This window comes from Myripristis murdjan, chromosome 23 (assembly GCF_902150065.1).
Source record: "Myripristis murdjan chromosome 23, fMyrMur1.1, whole genome shotgun sequence".
Classification (NCBI taxonomy): domain Eukaryota; kingdom Metazoa; phylum Chordata; class Actinopteri; order Holocentriformes; family Holocentridae; genus Myripristis; species Myripristis murdjan.
Genome location: NC_044002.1, coordinates 21,919,670 through 21,935,892, shown reverse-complemented (window position 1 = coordinate 21,935,892; position 16,223 = coordinate 21,919,670). Strand labels below are relative to the sequence as shown.

General features: G+C 40.7%; 1 protein-coding gene and 1 pseudogene across 1 annotated transcript; both read right to left on the bottom strand.

The window, feature by feature from the left end:
* Window positions 1-3,037: 3,037 nt before the first annotated feature.
* On the bottom strand, window positions 3,038-5,031 carry LOC115354933 (fish-egg lectin-like). The gene is made up of 5 exons (XM_030045472.1): window positions 4,916-5,031; window positions 4,590-4,802; window positions 4,228-4,466; window positions 3,835-3,962; window positions 3,038-3,654 (listed from the first exon to the last, which is right to left on the bottom strand). The coding sequence occupies exons 1-5, from the start codon at window positions 4,968-4,970 to the stop codon at window positions 3,438-3,440; spliced, it is 852 nt and encodes a 283-aa protein (XP_029901332.1). The 5' UTR covers window positions 4,971-5,031; the 3' UTR covers window positions 3,038-3,437.
* A 5,247-nt stretch (window positions 5,032-10,278) lies between these two features.
* LOC115355598 (fish-egg lectin-like) lies at window positions 10,279-12,200 on the bottom strand (annotated as a pseudogene).
* Between the last annotated feature and the right edge of the window lie 4,023 nt (window positions 12,201-16,223).

The window sequence follows — 16,223 nt, the reverse complement described above, 5'->3', positions numbered from 1 at the left end:
GGACCTCTTGTCTTATCTGTAGACAGATAATAAAAGCATATTGATGCTACATCTTTCCAGATCAGAAACCCTATAGCTCACATGGGACACACACATGATTCCATAGGAAACATGGTTAAAACAATACACTAACTACCTGCCTGATAATATTTAGGGTGGAGAGCAACACGCTTCCTTTTTACTAAATGGGTGTGGTTGGCCAAGTCGCTACAGAGACAAATTTTGATTACCTTTGTGCCCCACCAAACTGGTGTGGCACGTGACCAATTAGAGGAAAATTATCATCACATGTATGTCTGAGCATCTGACTCAAGACTGAGACTTTAGGTAAACCTAAAGGAAAAAATAAAACATATCTAAAGCCATTCTAACATTACCGTTCAAGAATGAGTGCCGCTAAATATGTGTTAGAAGGTAAAACTTTTTTGTGTTTACATGTTTCTTGCTTTTTTAGTCTATTCTGACTGTATAGTAATGTTAGCATCTATATTTTATACTTGTTATACATAGTAAGATCTTAGACAGCTTCATCTGGTATACTAAGCAGACCATCTTTTCTCTTTGCAATCTCATCACTGCAGGAGACTACATGAAATCTCCAGATGAGGACAACATACAATTGATTTTACAACTTAAAAATGAATTGCAATGAATCATAACAACTACCCCATTTGTACTTTATATACTCAAAATACTATATAAACTATACTACTCATCAAAGACAATCTTATGTTCCCTGAGGATCCATGATGATCCATGATGATCCTGACCTGAATTTAACAGGTGGAGAAATTTCACAGTGGTTTGCTGGATTGACAGCTGCAAAGAAATGACTGGCTTTTAGGTGGAAACCACCTCTGGTGTTACAAAACTACATTAGATCAACACATTTTGTGAGTTTTCAACTGCCAGGACCCAGCGGAAACATTAGATTCATAAACTCGACAATGTGGAAGTCTTAACATTTGGGGGAGGGCACAATGATATAGCTTGAAGACATTTAATTGCTGGAGGAGGGAAAATAACAAATTAGCTGCACAGAAATTATAGAGGATTAGTGGTGGCTTCTTGTAGGGTTAGTCCTTATCATAGCAACCTGAGTTTGACTCTGTCCTGGGTCCTTTGCTTCATGGCATTCCCTCTCTCCACTCTGTCTTTCCTGTCTCTCTCCACTGTGCTGATGAAACAAGGCAAAACTGCGATTTTTAAGAAACGAAAACAACTGACTATTGTCCTTTAGATTTGCTGCAAGTGTTTTGAAAAGTGACTCGCTGAAAAATAGAGACAACTTATTATAGATACTGTGGCATTACTGGTTGTGGATGTGGGATTGTAGTGTGGCTGTCTGTCACTGGGGGCAAGTGAAAAAAATGATGTTGAATTGAATAATGGCATGCAAAGAGGCAGTGGTTTTATTAACCATAAACAACAATCAAACAGAGGAGAGAAACAGAAGGCCCAGGAAAATTAACAAGGAACAAATAAACCAAACCAAAAAATACTGACATGCACAGCTTTACAGCATTCTGCTATACCAGAAACAACCAAACTCACACTGACTCGACTTGACTTTATGTACCCGCCTGGCTCCACCCTTATTGGACTAAATCATCATTAGGGGGAGAGGTAATCAAGACAGGGGAATCGCCTCTGAAGCCTGGTTCGAACCAGAGCATTGTGAACATTTAAATACCAACAACATTTTAAAGGGAAACAACTCCAAACTCTTCACCCTTAGGGATTGTGTTCATGTGAAAAGGGATAGAGGGACCCTTTTCACAAATGCATATTTTTTTCTTGCCTATTGAGTAAAAACTAAACAATCATCATTGAAATGAGCATTAAAGTTTGTATCTCAGGGGATGCTTAAGTAGCACATCACCCAGCTGTGAGACCGAGACACAGACAGACAAATGGGAAAGCTGAAGCCAAGGATCTCAGACAGCATGATGAAGAATTTCAACCAAAAAAAACCTGATATGCGGGAAAAAGCAAGAGCGCCTGAACAAAAACTGCTTATGGTATTTGCATTAGGGCAACATGGGAATGTATTGCTGTCTAGTTTACTTTCATGGCTTATTTTATTACATGGAGATACTGAAAGTGTCAGTAGTGTGCAAAGTTGCATCTCTCTCCTGTAGTATGTTGTAGGTCACATAAACCATCATTGAAAAGACGTTCAAAGGTGGTTACTCCTCTCTGCCGCTGTATGGGAAATATTATAGCATTGTTATTGATCAACGTGGTGTGGTTACCAATGAGTGCATGAGCAGTGAAGTGTTTCACTTGCTCTCCATCATATTGGCAATGTTGTATGACAGCATAGCTTTGAAGCAGCCGTGTGTGTAGATTTGTCATTGAATGACAAATCTACACAATTACTGGTTGTTTGACAACTATGAGGGGTGTGTTCTAGTTGTACTGCTTTGTCTGCATAAGAGGTATGTTGAGACAAAATAGTTGCAAAAAATATTTAACTATTGATTCTATGTTTTCCCAACATACTGTGAAACTGACACAGGAAGACTAACTCTGCAGTTGGTTATTTGAATAAGATGATGAACCTGTTGGTGATGGACTGTGGAAAATGAATGAGTGAATTAATGAATGATCATCCTATCTGGTGATTTGTTTTTTCCATCTTCAACCATGTTTCATCTGAAGCAATGATTTGTTATCTTTATTTAGTTCATTTAAGACATGTATTCCAAGGTGTTTGATGTTTGAGAATGGCAGACCTTCTTATGGTTTTATTGTTTGAATGTTTGTTGTATTGCCCAGTCAAAGAAATGCATCTCAACAAAAAGAGCAAACAGCAACGGTGATAATGGGCTACCTTGTCTCGTGCCTCCTTAAATTTGATTATTTTATATATCTGTTGTATTTGATCCATTTTGTGTTTAGATGGTGTCATTTTGTCAGCTAGTTAACCATAGTTTGTAGCCGCCAACAACCAATGTGATGGAAATGACAGCAGTGCAACAAGAAAACAACAGAGTGCAAACAATTATTTTTGTTTAACTTCAATAGAGGTTTATTAAATCATTATGCATAGAAAACCGTCTCAAGAAAGGTGATGTGTTTACAGCCAAAACAGACAGGAAGAACCACAAAAAGCACTCCATATTGCATATAAATAAGCATGGAAATCACACAAACTTAAATAATGATCTGCAACTAAAACTCCCATGACTTGGGTGACAAAAATAGACCCATGTGTTAAGGTTTGTGTACAGTTGGTGACTTTGTGCACCTCAGATCGAGTGGGAATGAGAGTGCGACACAGCGTAAAGGTTTAAACAATCAGCTGGTATATTATCCTATGGGGGTGTGTAATAGTTTACAGCCAAAGTAGACAGGAAGAACTACAGAAACCATTCCATAATGCCTAGAAACCTGGAAATCATTAAAAAATGCCACTTAAATACTTTAATACTTTACACCTCTGTTGGTGTTGAAGTTGGTGTATCAACAACCCCTTGTGGATCAACAACCGGTGGATTCACAACCGGAGAATTTATGCACCGCAGGATGAGCCCGGAGTGGGACACGGCCCAGAGTTGGCCCAGGTCGTAGCTCACGTGCCTGATGGACACACACACGGGGACACGGACCCAACTGAGCCCTTGTGGAACCGATGCGTCGATACCAGTTCTGAGAGAGAAGAGAGAGGTGTAGAAATCAGGAATGAGATCTTTGGGAGCATGTGTGGCTGTGCAGCCACTTGCCCACCAACTTAAATAATCCATGCCTGCTTCACTTCATATATTGAGAGGCTGTATCAAGGTTGAAGACGCCAGTCCCATTGTAAGATTATGTGCAGTATCAGCTCACCTTTGGTAAACTTGGCCAGTTGGGGTCACTCCAAAGACGCTTCCGTCGCTGCCCACCTCAATCACTTTGAAGGGCAGTCCACTGACCAGGGTCCACTGGGGATTGACGCAGCTGAACTGTGACAGTTGCTGTGAAGAGAAACACACGGCAACTTCAGAGTTCAATGTGCTCTAACAACACGCCGATCAGTTTCTTTTTGTTCAACAACTGAAATGGGCTGAGATTGGTAGCATTATGATGTTGGGTTAGGGTTAGGGTTAGGGTTGTTGGCCAATCATTTTTCAAAGGTAAAAATCCATCTTTCCTCCAAGTTTCATCCAAATTATGCTTACAGAAGTTCAGAAATCAGGCAGGAAAGAATAGTTTTTACAGGCTCTGCAATCAGCATCTCACCCTTGTGAAGTAGACCCGGTATGATGGGTCGATTGCCCAGCATCCGAAGTAACCGCAGCTGTGGTACTTCAAACCTCTGTGGTACGAGGTCCATGGATACTGAGCCAGATGGTTCAAGCCCCAAGTGTAGCTATTGCTCAAACAGTAGCTGTTGTAGGTGTTGCCAACTCCCACAGCAAAAGCGTTTCCTCCAGCATCCACCTGCCTCAGGTGACCTGAATTCAAAGAAAAGCACACAACTCTGTAAACCTGACTTTGCAAACATCAGTAGTTCAGTCAGACAGCTAACATGCTGCGATACTGAGTTATGCATCTAACAAAATGTAAATGTTTTTTACCGGGGACATTTGTCCATGCTCCACCCTGGAGCCTGTGGACTTTGGACTTGGTGTCGACGCCCCAGATCCCGGCGTGTCCCACTGAGACGTGCCTGAGGTTATTGCCAGGCAGATTGTACCAGTTGGATCCACTCAGTAGATGAGAACGATGGGATCTGTCTGTCGCCACCACAAGTCCCAGTCCAGCATCAATCTGTGTTGCATGGTTCACCCCCAGGACCTCATAGCATTCCCAGGCTGTGGAGAGAAAATCATCACTGATGTGAAGATGATAAAAGCTAAAGCAAAGAGATGTTTTAAATGGTGGATATTTGAGGAAGAAAAATATAAAACACCTGATGGTGACTTACCATGACTGATTGCCAGGTGGCTCAGCACCAGCACGAAAGCTGCAATAGTTTTCATGTTGTAAGTGTGTCTCTTCCTCCGTAGCCTGTGGATGTCTGGATGTTGCTCTGTTGCTCTGAGGAGCTGCTGCCCTACAACACCGATGGGATCTCCTGCTTTTATAGGCATAGCTACTCCTCCTCTGAGCTTGAGTCCAATTAAAAGCAGGGCAACAACCGGTTCTGCAAGCAGTGACGTATTTATCTGTCTCAACAGCTTAAGTGATGCAAAGCCTCCCATTACAAAATAATTGAAAAAGGAAGTTGCTGCAATTGGGAAAAGTGCTGACTAGATGAATTACATACCACACAAGAAAACAAAGCAAAATGTGGATCCTTAAACTACAGGAGCTTTTCTGACATTCCATACTAAATCCATAGGCATTAATATGGAGTTGGTCCCCCATTTCAGCTACAACAGCTTCTATACTGTTGGTGAGAGGGCCCAGCTCACAGTCTTTGTTCTAGTTGATCCCAAAGGTGTTGGATAGGGTTGAGGTCGGGGCTCTGTGCGGGCCAGTCAAGTTCTTCCACGCCAAACTTGCCAGCCATGCCTTTATGGAGCTGCTCTGTTCACTGGGGCTCAGTCATTCTGCTACGGTTGATCTATTCAGTTTGGGAACATGTTTTATTGGTTTGAGAATTTGATTGCATTTTGTGTATGACAATTTGGTTGAACAGCATTTTCCTGTTTTATTACTTTTGGTTTTATTCAAAGTTTTGAAAAATTAATTCTTGTAACTGGTTATGGCCTAGTTTCTGTTAACTTGCAAAACAGCATGGACCTCATGTAAAGAAAGAAAAGATTTAAATAAAATTAAATACCAAAAAATCTTCATAGTTTTCATGACTTTCATGACTTCATACTTTACATTTTCTTGGCATTTTGGGGTTTGATATTCAGGCCTTGCATATTGTGCACTGTAACTTAAACAAGGGAATCCCCAAAAAGTTCCCTAAACAGACAATTATTTGATGTATTTTTTAAGTGTTAAAAATTTGCAGCATACACTTCAGGTGTTCACCATAATTGGACTTTTAGAATATCTAAGGCATTCCACTGTAGTCATATAATAAAAGCATATTGATGCTACATCTTTCCAGATCAGAAACCCTGTAGCTCACATGGGATTTCAATAGGCAACACACAACACATTGTTTAAACATGGTTAAATCACATACCCTGTAGCTCACATGGGATTTCAAAAGGCAACACACAACACATTGTTTAACCATGTTTAAACAATACACTAACTGCCTGACTGATTATATTTAAGATGGAGATCAGCAGTTTGCAGCACGTTTCCTTTCTACTTAACGGGTGTGGTTGGCCAAGTCACTATAGAGGCAAATTTTGAATCACCTGTGTGCTTCAAAGTATTTATGCCCCACCAAATTGGTGTAGCATGTGACCAATTAGAGGAAAATTGTCATCACATGTATGTCTGAGGATCTGACTCAAAACTGAGACTTGGCAAACCTATAGGACAAAATGATAACTACATAAAGTTTCCAGATGAGGACACACAGAAGTAGTCTTACAGCTTAAAATTGGATTAACATACATTTGTAAATTACAAATTTGTTCTTTACTCAAAATGCTATAGGTTCTTTCTCTCACTCTGCTATCTCTCCTGTCATTGTACTTTTTAGCAAGTCAGCTAATTACTGTCACTGGCAATACAATCCTATGTTCCCTAAGGATCCATGATGAACCATGATGATCCTGGCCTGAGTTTAACAGGTGCAGAAAGATCACATTGGTTTGTAGGATTTACAGCAGCAAAGAGATTAGTGTCTCTTAAATGGAGCTACCTCTGACATTACAAAACTACACTGAATCAACACATTTTGTGATATTGTAGAAACTGAGCTTTCACTTGCAAGGATTTGAAGACCATCAGCATCAGCAGAGCATCAAATATGTAAATCATCAATCAAATAATCATGAAAGATGATTGATGAAGCTGATTTCTCAATTGAAAATGACAACAAAATCTCAAAAAGGCAAAAAATGCATGAAAACTGCATTCTAATAGTTTCTGTGTGTAATCAGGATAATAACAGGTGGTTGTCAGGAAAGGCCTCAGAGGGCTTTGAGCACTAAGCATATTATAAGAAAAGGACTTTGATAGTAGAACAAATCCAGAGGGAACTTGTGGAAAATAAATTTGGGAAAACATGCTGAAATTGTTTGAAGTGCATCGCAGGGAATATGCAGTGGGGCCTCTGCAGAACTTTTCTCAAAATCGTCTTAGTGAAACCCTGTGATGTGCAAACATTCAATGCACAGTGCCCTGGGACAGTGTTTGTAAGAACATTAAAAACCTAAAAGAGTTCTTCGCATAGCCTTTCGCAGAGTTTCATACGTAGCATTTTATTGTGGAATCAACATTTTATTCAAGGAACCAGTTAAAATTGTAATAGTTAAGCATGTAATTACACAACTCAGACTGTGCGCATGATCCCTCCAACATAACAGAGAGTGGTGTTTAAATGATTCCTGCCCTACAGACATTATCTTCACCACGTAACAGAGAGCTATGTGGTAACACAACATTCTCGCTGGCGGCCACAGAGGAATGCCTTTCTCTCGCGCAGTATTTCTGAATGTATAACCCATCCATCGTCATCACACTGATTGAACTGAACTGATTTATTCCTTTTATATGTCTATATTTCAAAGTAGTAAACAGAGGAAACTACACCTGATCAGGTGTGCAAAAGTAGAGCTGGAGGAGAAAATTTGCATGACAGACTGGGTGGGCATGTGAGCAGACGCAAAAGTGCTGTCAAGTATTTAATTTACTATTCTAATTCACTAATTTACTATACTATTTAATTTACTGGCTTTGAGGCAGCTGTGATTCTTTTCCAGTTAGTCAGCGAATGGTAGATCCTTCATTGGAAGTTATTTTGTAATTTTATAACTCTTTATAATATAATAACCATCATTAATAACTGGTAAAAAATAATAGTTAATTAAACTTTAGTTAATACTTATTTTAAGTTAACAAACAATGAAATGATAAATTAATAACGTTTACATTGTAAACTAGTGATGGTTTATTGTTGCACATATTATAACCTTTTGTATATTGTTAACCTTTAAGGAGTCATTTGTAAAACATCTGCAAACATTACATAGATAGATGGGCCAGATCTTTGTAACACTTTGTTAATGAGTAACTGGTTCGTAAATTGTCTACAATCATTATTAGGATGGCTATTATAAAGTTGCAAGTGATGACTGACACTTTGTTTTTGGTTAATATTTGTCTTTTTAATAGTTATTAGAGTATTGCAAATATCTGGTCTACACATCTAGGTTATATTTCTCGATGTTTTGTAAGTAATTTCTTAAAGGTTTAAAAAATACATTGGCAATCATTAACAAATACTAACAAGTAATATTAATAATAATCAAATGTTTGCAACAATAAACAACCATCAATTTACTATTGATTTATGATGGTGATTATCAAGTGCTACTAGTTATTCATTGTTTGACCTCTCATCATAAGACATTTATTCCATTGGTCCAATTTTTTTTTTTTTTTTCAATAAAACTGGATGATTGTTTTATCTGTGGAGAGTGAATTAAATGGTCTTTTTGTCCAAAGCAGAACCAGTTAACTGAACGGACAGCCTATTGATTGGCACCTGATCAGATTAGGGTTGTAATCATATCAGATTTTCATCATGGACAAGACAAAATCAGTCAAATTCATTTTCAACATTTTTTAATGTGCATTTTCTCCCTTTTTTGGCAAATGAATTGCACTCAAAAATATGATTGTAGGGAGGTGGAGAGACTGTGTACAAAATTATTTACACAATATTTATTAACATTCATTCATCTTCTAAACTGCTTATCCTCACTAGGGTCGCAGGGGGGTGCTGGAGCCAATCCCAGCGCTCATAGGGTGAAGGCAGTGAAACACCCTGGACAGGTCGCCAGTCCATCACAGGGCAGACAGACAAACACTGACATTCACACACACAGTCATACCTAGGGGCAATTTAGCTTCTCCAATTCACCTAACCTGCATGTCTTTGGACGGTGGGAGGAAACCAGAGTCCCAGAGGAAACCCACGCAGACACGGGGAGAACATGCAAACTCCACATAGAAATGACCTTGGGTGGGAATCGAACCCAGGACCTTCTCACTGTGAGGCGACAGTGCTAACCACTGCACCACCGTGCCGCCCATTTATTAACATAATATCAATATTTCATGTTTTAAATATCACAGCTATTGTTAATGCCACTACATCATGACACCCCTTGATCAGATTATGGACTGAAGGAAGGTGTGATAACATGTTGATTATTCTGTCAGCATTAACAATATGATGAGGGTGCAGCTCTATGAAAAGAGCAAACAGTAACAATGATAATGGGCATCCTTGTCTAATACCTCTTTACATTTTTATTCCCCCACTGACATAGCTGATCCAGTTTCATTTATCTATTTATTTTTTTATTTTGATGATACTGTATCTACTTAAAGCTGTTAGGTAGTGGCTAGTTGCAAACATCATCATAAATGGTGGCTACTGCAATCATATTTATCAAGTGTCTTTTTTTTCTGGCTCTGTCATATTTATTTGTGAATCCTATGGATTGTCAAATGTCAGAACTGCAATGAGAAAGAAAGAGAATGGCAACAACAGCAGTAGATTAGTTCAATTTGAATATATGTTTATTAAATAATTGATTCATTGTGTACATCAAACTTGATGATGTTTTGTTAAAACCCCAAATAGGTCCAGGGAAAAAAGAGTGAAACAGGATAAGGATTTAAAGAGTTAGTATGTTCAAGTTTCCAATCTTTTAATACAAGCCTTCAAAGCTCAGGCAAACATCCTCAACTAGAAACCAAATTACAATAGCTGCCCACAAAAGGAGAGGGTTATGATGCTCAACCTAACTCTCTATCAACACACAAAACACAGGAGAAAGGAGAGTTAAACAAAAATGGCAACTCTTCTCTACCCAGCTGTGTGGTAAGGTGCAAGTTTACAAAGTCCTCAACAGTTAATCATATTAACAGAAAGGTAAGGGATGAGGGCAAGTAACTGACATTTAACAACTCAAACAACACACCCAAAACCCCCGGGTGAAATCAGGAGGGCCAAAAAGAACAGAAGTCCAGCTCCTCAGGCCTTACATAGCAACACATCACATCAATACACCTTAAACAATAAACTATTACATTCATCTGTAAGGAAATGTAATAAATTTACAGCCAAAATAGACAAGAAGAACTACAGAAACCATCCCATGTTGCCTAGAAATCACTCAAAAAAGCCACTTAAATACTTTACACTAATGGTGATAAAGGTGGTGTATCAACAACCCCTGGTGGCTGAACAACCAGTGGATTCACAATCGGAGATTTTGTGCACCGCAGGATGAGACCGGAGTGGGACACAGCCCAGAGGTGGCCCAGGTCGTAGCTCACGTGCCTGATGGACACGCACATTGGGACGTTGGTCCATCGGAGCCCAAGTGGAACCGATGCGTCGATACCGGCTCTATGAGAGAAGAGAGAAATGTAGAAATCAGCAACTTGACCACTGAGAGTGAGTGTAGCTGTGGTTACAGCTACACTCACTCTCAGTGGTCAGGTTGAGGTTGGCAGCAAAAAGCGACAATTGATTATTACCTCAACTTAAAAAAAGGGGAATAAAATGATCATAATAAAGGTAAATGCACAGTTAAATCACTGAAAATGCTGCTCTCCAACACAAATTCCAATCAGTACTACTTTGATTAAAACTTAAGGTATGATGCATCTTGCTATTGGCTGGTCCAACAGGTGCCTTCATCATTTATGCGGGCCGACAGGTTTATGTTATTTTCTGCATTACTCTCTGTATGTTTTGAAAATCATTATACCCTTGAGCCCATTTTTAGCGAGTGTTCTGTTATCATGTGCAGAAAAAAAGTGTTTACCGTTATCACATTTACAGAGTGACATGGGTATTTTTGGCTCACCTTGTTTCAGTGGTGACCTCATTATCCCCACAGTCACAATAAAGAGCAAAGTCTCAGGTGGTATCAGGTGTTTTTTTTGCCAATTTCTGTGCAGTATCAGCTCACCTTTCGTAGACCTGACCAGATGGGGTCACTCCAAAGACGGTCCCGTCGCTGCCCACCTCAATCATTTTCAAGCGCAGCCCCCTGACCAGCGTCCAGTGAGGGTGTGAGCAGCTGAACTGTGACACTTGCTGGAAAGAGAAACACAAGACTGCATCAGTGTGACTGCCAGGAGCTGTTGTAATGACACAAGTGCAAGCTGAATGCACTCGATACTACAGTTAAAAGGAAAAAGACACTGAGTTTTCACAGGTTCCCACCCTCGTGTAGTAGACCCGGTACGCAGAGTCGACGGCCCAGCATCCGTGGAACCCGCAGCTGTAGTAGTGCAAACTTGTTCCCAAAGTTGTCCAGGGGAACTGAGCTACATGGTTCAAGCCCCAGGTGTAGCTATTGCTCAGACAGTAGCTGTTGAAGTTGTTCAAGACTCCGACAGCGTAGGCGTTTCCTCCAGCGTCCACCTGTGTCAGGGTACCTGGTAGCAAGGGAAATCAAAGAGCTACGGGTTTGTGATGCATTTAGTGATAAAATCAAAAGGCCAATTCAAAACAAGTGGAGAAAAGGATGTCAAGAGCAAATGGGAGGACAATTAAGTAAAGTAATAGTAAAAAAATTGCCCCATCATACCTGGGACATTTGTCCATGCTCCACCCTGGAGCCTGTGGACTTTGGACTTGGTGTCGACGCCCCAGATCCCGGCGTGTCCCACTGAGACGTGCCTGAGGTTATTGCCAGGCAGATTGTACCAGTGGGATCCACTCAGTAGATGAGAATGATGAGATTTGTCTGTCACTGCCACAAGTCCTAGTCCAGCATCAATCTGTGTTGCATGGTTCACCCCCAGGACCTCCTGGCATTTCCAGGCTGTGGAGAGAAAATCATCACTGATGTGAAGATGATAAAAGCTAAAGCGAAGAGATGTTTTAAAGGGTGGATATTTGAGGAAGAAAAATATGAAACATCTGATGGTGAATTACCATGACTGATTGCCAGGTGGCTCAGCACCAGCATGAAGGCTGAAATAGTTTTCATGTTGTCAGTGTGTCTCGTCCTCCGTAGCCTGTGGACGTCTGGATGTTGCTCTGTTGCTCTGAGGAGCTGCTGCCCTACAACACCGATGGGATCTCCTGCTTTTATAGGCATAGCTGCTGCTCCTCTGAGCCAGGAGTCCAATGAAAAGCAGAGCCACAACCGGTTCTGCAAGGAGTGAAGTATTTACCTGTCTCAACAGCTTCAGTGATGGACAGCCTCCCATTACAAACTAGTTTAAAGAATTGGTCCTAATGAGATTAATTACATACCACACAAGAAAGCAAAGCGGCACATGGATCCTTAAGCTACAGAAAGAACAGGGAGTGCATTTGTGTCATTGATATGAAAGTTGACTAACCCTTGCATCCAATTGCTCCCCCTGGTGAACTACGTATAAAATAAACAGTACAATTCATCTCTATCCCATTACAATTACACTGCATACTCAATACAACATACTGTATAATATTTTGGCGTATGAATACCTCAGTGTCTCTGTAGTATAGTCCTGTGTCTTATTTAGATTGGTCTATCAGACGGTTTTTCTCTCCCACTCACACTACTCAGTGCATATGGTGCTATTTCTATAATGTCATACTACACTGTAATTCAGTTGTTTTGCAAACATGTCATGCAGTTGGCACAACATTAATATGTATGGCTGTGTTTGAGTTTTCATTGCTTTGACATGAAATACATTCAGTTCGCCCAGTTATGAAAATCCATGTTGTGGTGGTATGCCAAGGAAGGCAGCCTGAATGTCCCTTTCCTCAGCCACATTCGTCCACTCCTTTTGGGAGACCCTGAGGTATCCCATAGACCAGTGGTTCCCACCCCAGTCCTCAAGGCCCCCCTTTCCTGCAGGCTTTTGTTCCAGCTCTGCTTTCGCACACCTGACCCAATTAAGGTTCATGCACCTTCATGCACGCCCTCTTCAGGTAGATCTATTTCAACCAATCAGCATGAGGCCCTTAACTGGAACAGGTGTGAAAGAGCAGAACTGCAACAAAAACCTGCAGGACAGGGGGTCCTTGAGGACCAGCAGGGAACCACTGCCATAGACGCCTGACGTCCTGAGCTTATTTCTATGAGTGAGCCCAACCATCATGTGAAAGCAGCTAATTTTAGCCACTTGTATCCATAATATCATTCTTTTGGTCACAATCTAAAGCTTGTGACTGTAGGATCTCATTATCTGGCCATTATTCAAGGCTCATGAGCATAGGGGAAGGTTGAAGAGGGATGAAGAGGGAATTGCCTTCAGGGTCAGCTCCCTCTTCACCACGATCGTCAAGTATAACAACCATGGAAGATCTGTTGTCTGTCCATCTCCTGCTCCATCATGAACAAGATCCCAAGATACCTGATGTCATCCACTTGGGGCAGTAACTCACTTCCAACCGCAAAGGGAGCAGTCCACCTTTTTCCTACAGACATCTATGGCTTTACATTTGCAGGTACTGACCAGAGGTCGCGTTAACCGAATATTTTCCGTCATTGACGGGTTTTTTTAAACGGTGACGGAAAAATCTGAAGGCCATCTGTCATTTTGACAGATTGCAATTCACACCCCTGACCACTTGGTGGCAATGACAGGGCTGATAGCAGTCCGGCGCCGTGCCAGATCTCCGGCGTACCGGTGTGAGTGCGGGAAAAAAAAGAGGGTTCGCCCAGCTTTATCTAACAGACATTTCTCTGGATCCAATAGAAGCACAGCTTTCGTTCTCAGCCACACTAACAATAGGCCTACTAGCCAATCAGAAGTAGGGCTGGGGCGGGACTTGGGTGTTGACAATCAGGCGCTCCATGTGGCGTCGAAAGTGAGCCTCGTTAGCCTGCAGTGACGCACATAGACATATACCGGTATGTCTATGTGACGCACTGCAACCCACAGGATAGACCGCAGGTTCATGAAGCCCGGGGAAGACAGCAAAGACGTCTCTTACACCGATGATGTCGGCGCCGACAGGATTCAGCATGCGTACTTTACATATCGATATCTCCTAGACCGTTTATGACATACAGAAACTTATAAAAAAAAAAAAAAATGTCGGGAACTGGAGAAACGGAGCTTTGCGCCTATATACAGTGCCATTACGGTAACTCCGTAGGACTACTGACACTTTGACCGTCCAGTCACAGAAGAGTCCCCGGTGTGTCACTTGTTTGTAATAAGAGCTTCTCATACCGTAACTCCTGAACCAATGGTGCGATCAAAGAAAAATCCGACAGTTTCTGAGAGCAGAGAACCGGAGCTTTCCGATGGTGTGCAAAAGCACTCAGTCATTGCACAATTCTGACAATTCTACAACCATAAAAAGCAAAATAAATCAAGGCGGTTTTAGTTTAATTGCAGGCTTAATAAGAATAAATGGCGATGAGCTTGGATAGAGCAGAATGGGCAATGTAGCAATAGATAGTTACAAGATAGTTAATATTTCAAATAATGTATATATGTTATATGATGAAATTTGCCGCATACAAAATGTCACGGCAGTTGAGTGTCAGAAGTTTCTTTAAATGGATACGGTTTGGATTTTCTGTTCAGCTAACTTTGGACTGAATATTAATTAAAAATGAATGAAAAAGAAATGCTATTGAACTTCTTATCATTTAAAAAAATAAAGTGACTGGTAAAAATAGATTATGACAGGATTTTTATGACCCTGTCAGTCAAAATGTCAGACAACAAAAAAGTCTGGCGCGACCTCTGGTACTGACCCTGATCCTGACTGCTTCAACTTTGCTGCAAACCGTCCCCAACACATGTTTGATTTTACTTTTTAATGGCACCAGCAAGACCAAATCATCCACAAAGAGCAGAGATGTGATCCTAAGTTCACCAAAGTCAATGCTATTGTGCCTTGACATCCTGTTCATAAAAATCATGACAAAACTGTTGGTATAATAAAGCAATGGCAGAGTCCAGAGTTTTCTTGGATTTCATATTGATCCAAATTTGGGCAGATTTGGGCATTGTCATCTCAACAGGGGCAAGTACAAAACACTAAAAAGTTTCCTATATAGAAAATTATTCAATTACTTTTTCAATTCATGACAAAATCATTAAACAATTACTAAACAATTACAATTACAGTCTCTGCATCATATGCCCTTCTCCACCTGATAGGTATGGCGTATCACCACCACATACACGTTTTTTTTTTTTTTTTTTTTTTTTTTTTGCTGTTCTTGTTAGTGTTTTCCACCAATCATACTAAAAGTGAGACAAAACTGATTTTGAGCATATTATTGATAACTGCTGCATGGATAATGTGAAATTCTGTGATGTAAAAATGTCATCCTAAACCGTTGTTGGATGGGTAATGAGGATAATAAGAGACCTCAAACAGCTCTGGGCAGAAACACAAATTAATGAAAGGGGTCTTGATTAAAAAAAAAAAAAATAAATAAATAAATAAATAATAATAATAATAATTAAAAAAACAATAATAAGGTTGCAATGCGAAGATGTAAAAAATAAATAAATAAATTTAAAAAAAAGGACATGATTTTTATTAAAAGTGCTTTAAATGGTTCTGGGAATCAGCCTCCCAGTTGAATTAGGTCAGAGGCAACAACCTTGGATTGGATAAATTATCAGGCAGATAAGGCAAAGGATTTATTACTGTGTCATCAGCATAAAGACGGACACTTCTCCAGATCTCCACGGTGGTAAAAGACTTTGGTTGCTGGTGATGCAACTGCAAAGCCATTTCCTGTGTGCATGTAAACACGGTCATGTCACTCTCTCATTTGATCTCTCCATTTCTTTCCCTCCTTCCCTCCCTACTCCATCGTTCATCCCATCTCTCCCCTCCTTCCTCCCTCATGTGTACAGTGGGTCTATTTGACATTTAAATGCCATCACTGGGTTTTGCAGAACCAGGCTTGGGAACTTGGCAGGGATCTGGGAGACGAGGCAGCCTGTGTTGGATTTTGCTGTTTAATCATGTGGGCTCCCAGCGGCTCACCAAAGAGACTGGCATGCTGAGTCCTTCACCTCCTCCTTCTCCTCCTCCTCCTCCTGTGCCTCCTGTCTCAGTGCTTCCACAGCATGGGGCAGCCAGAAAGATGCACACACACACACACACACACACACACACACACACACACACACACACACACACACAC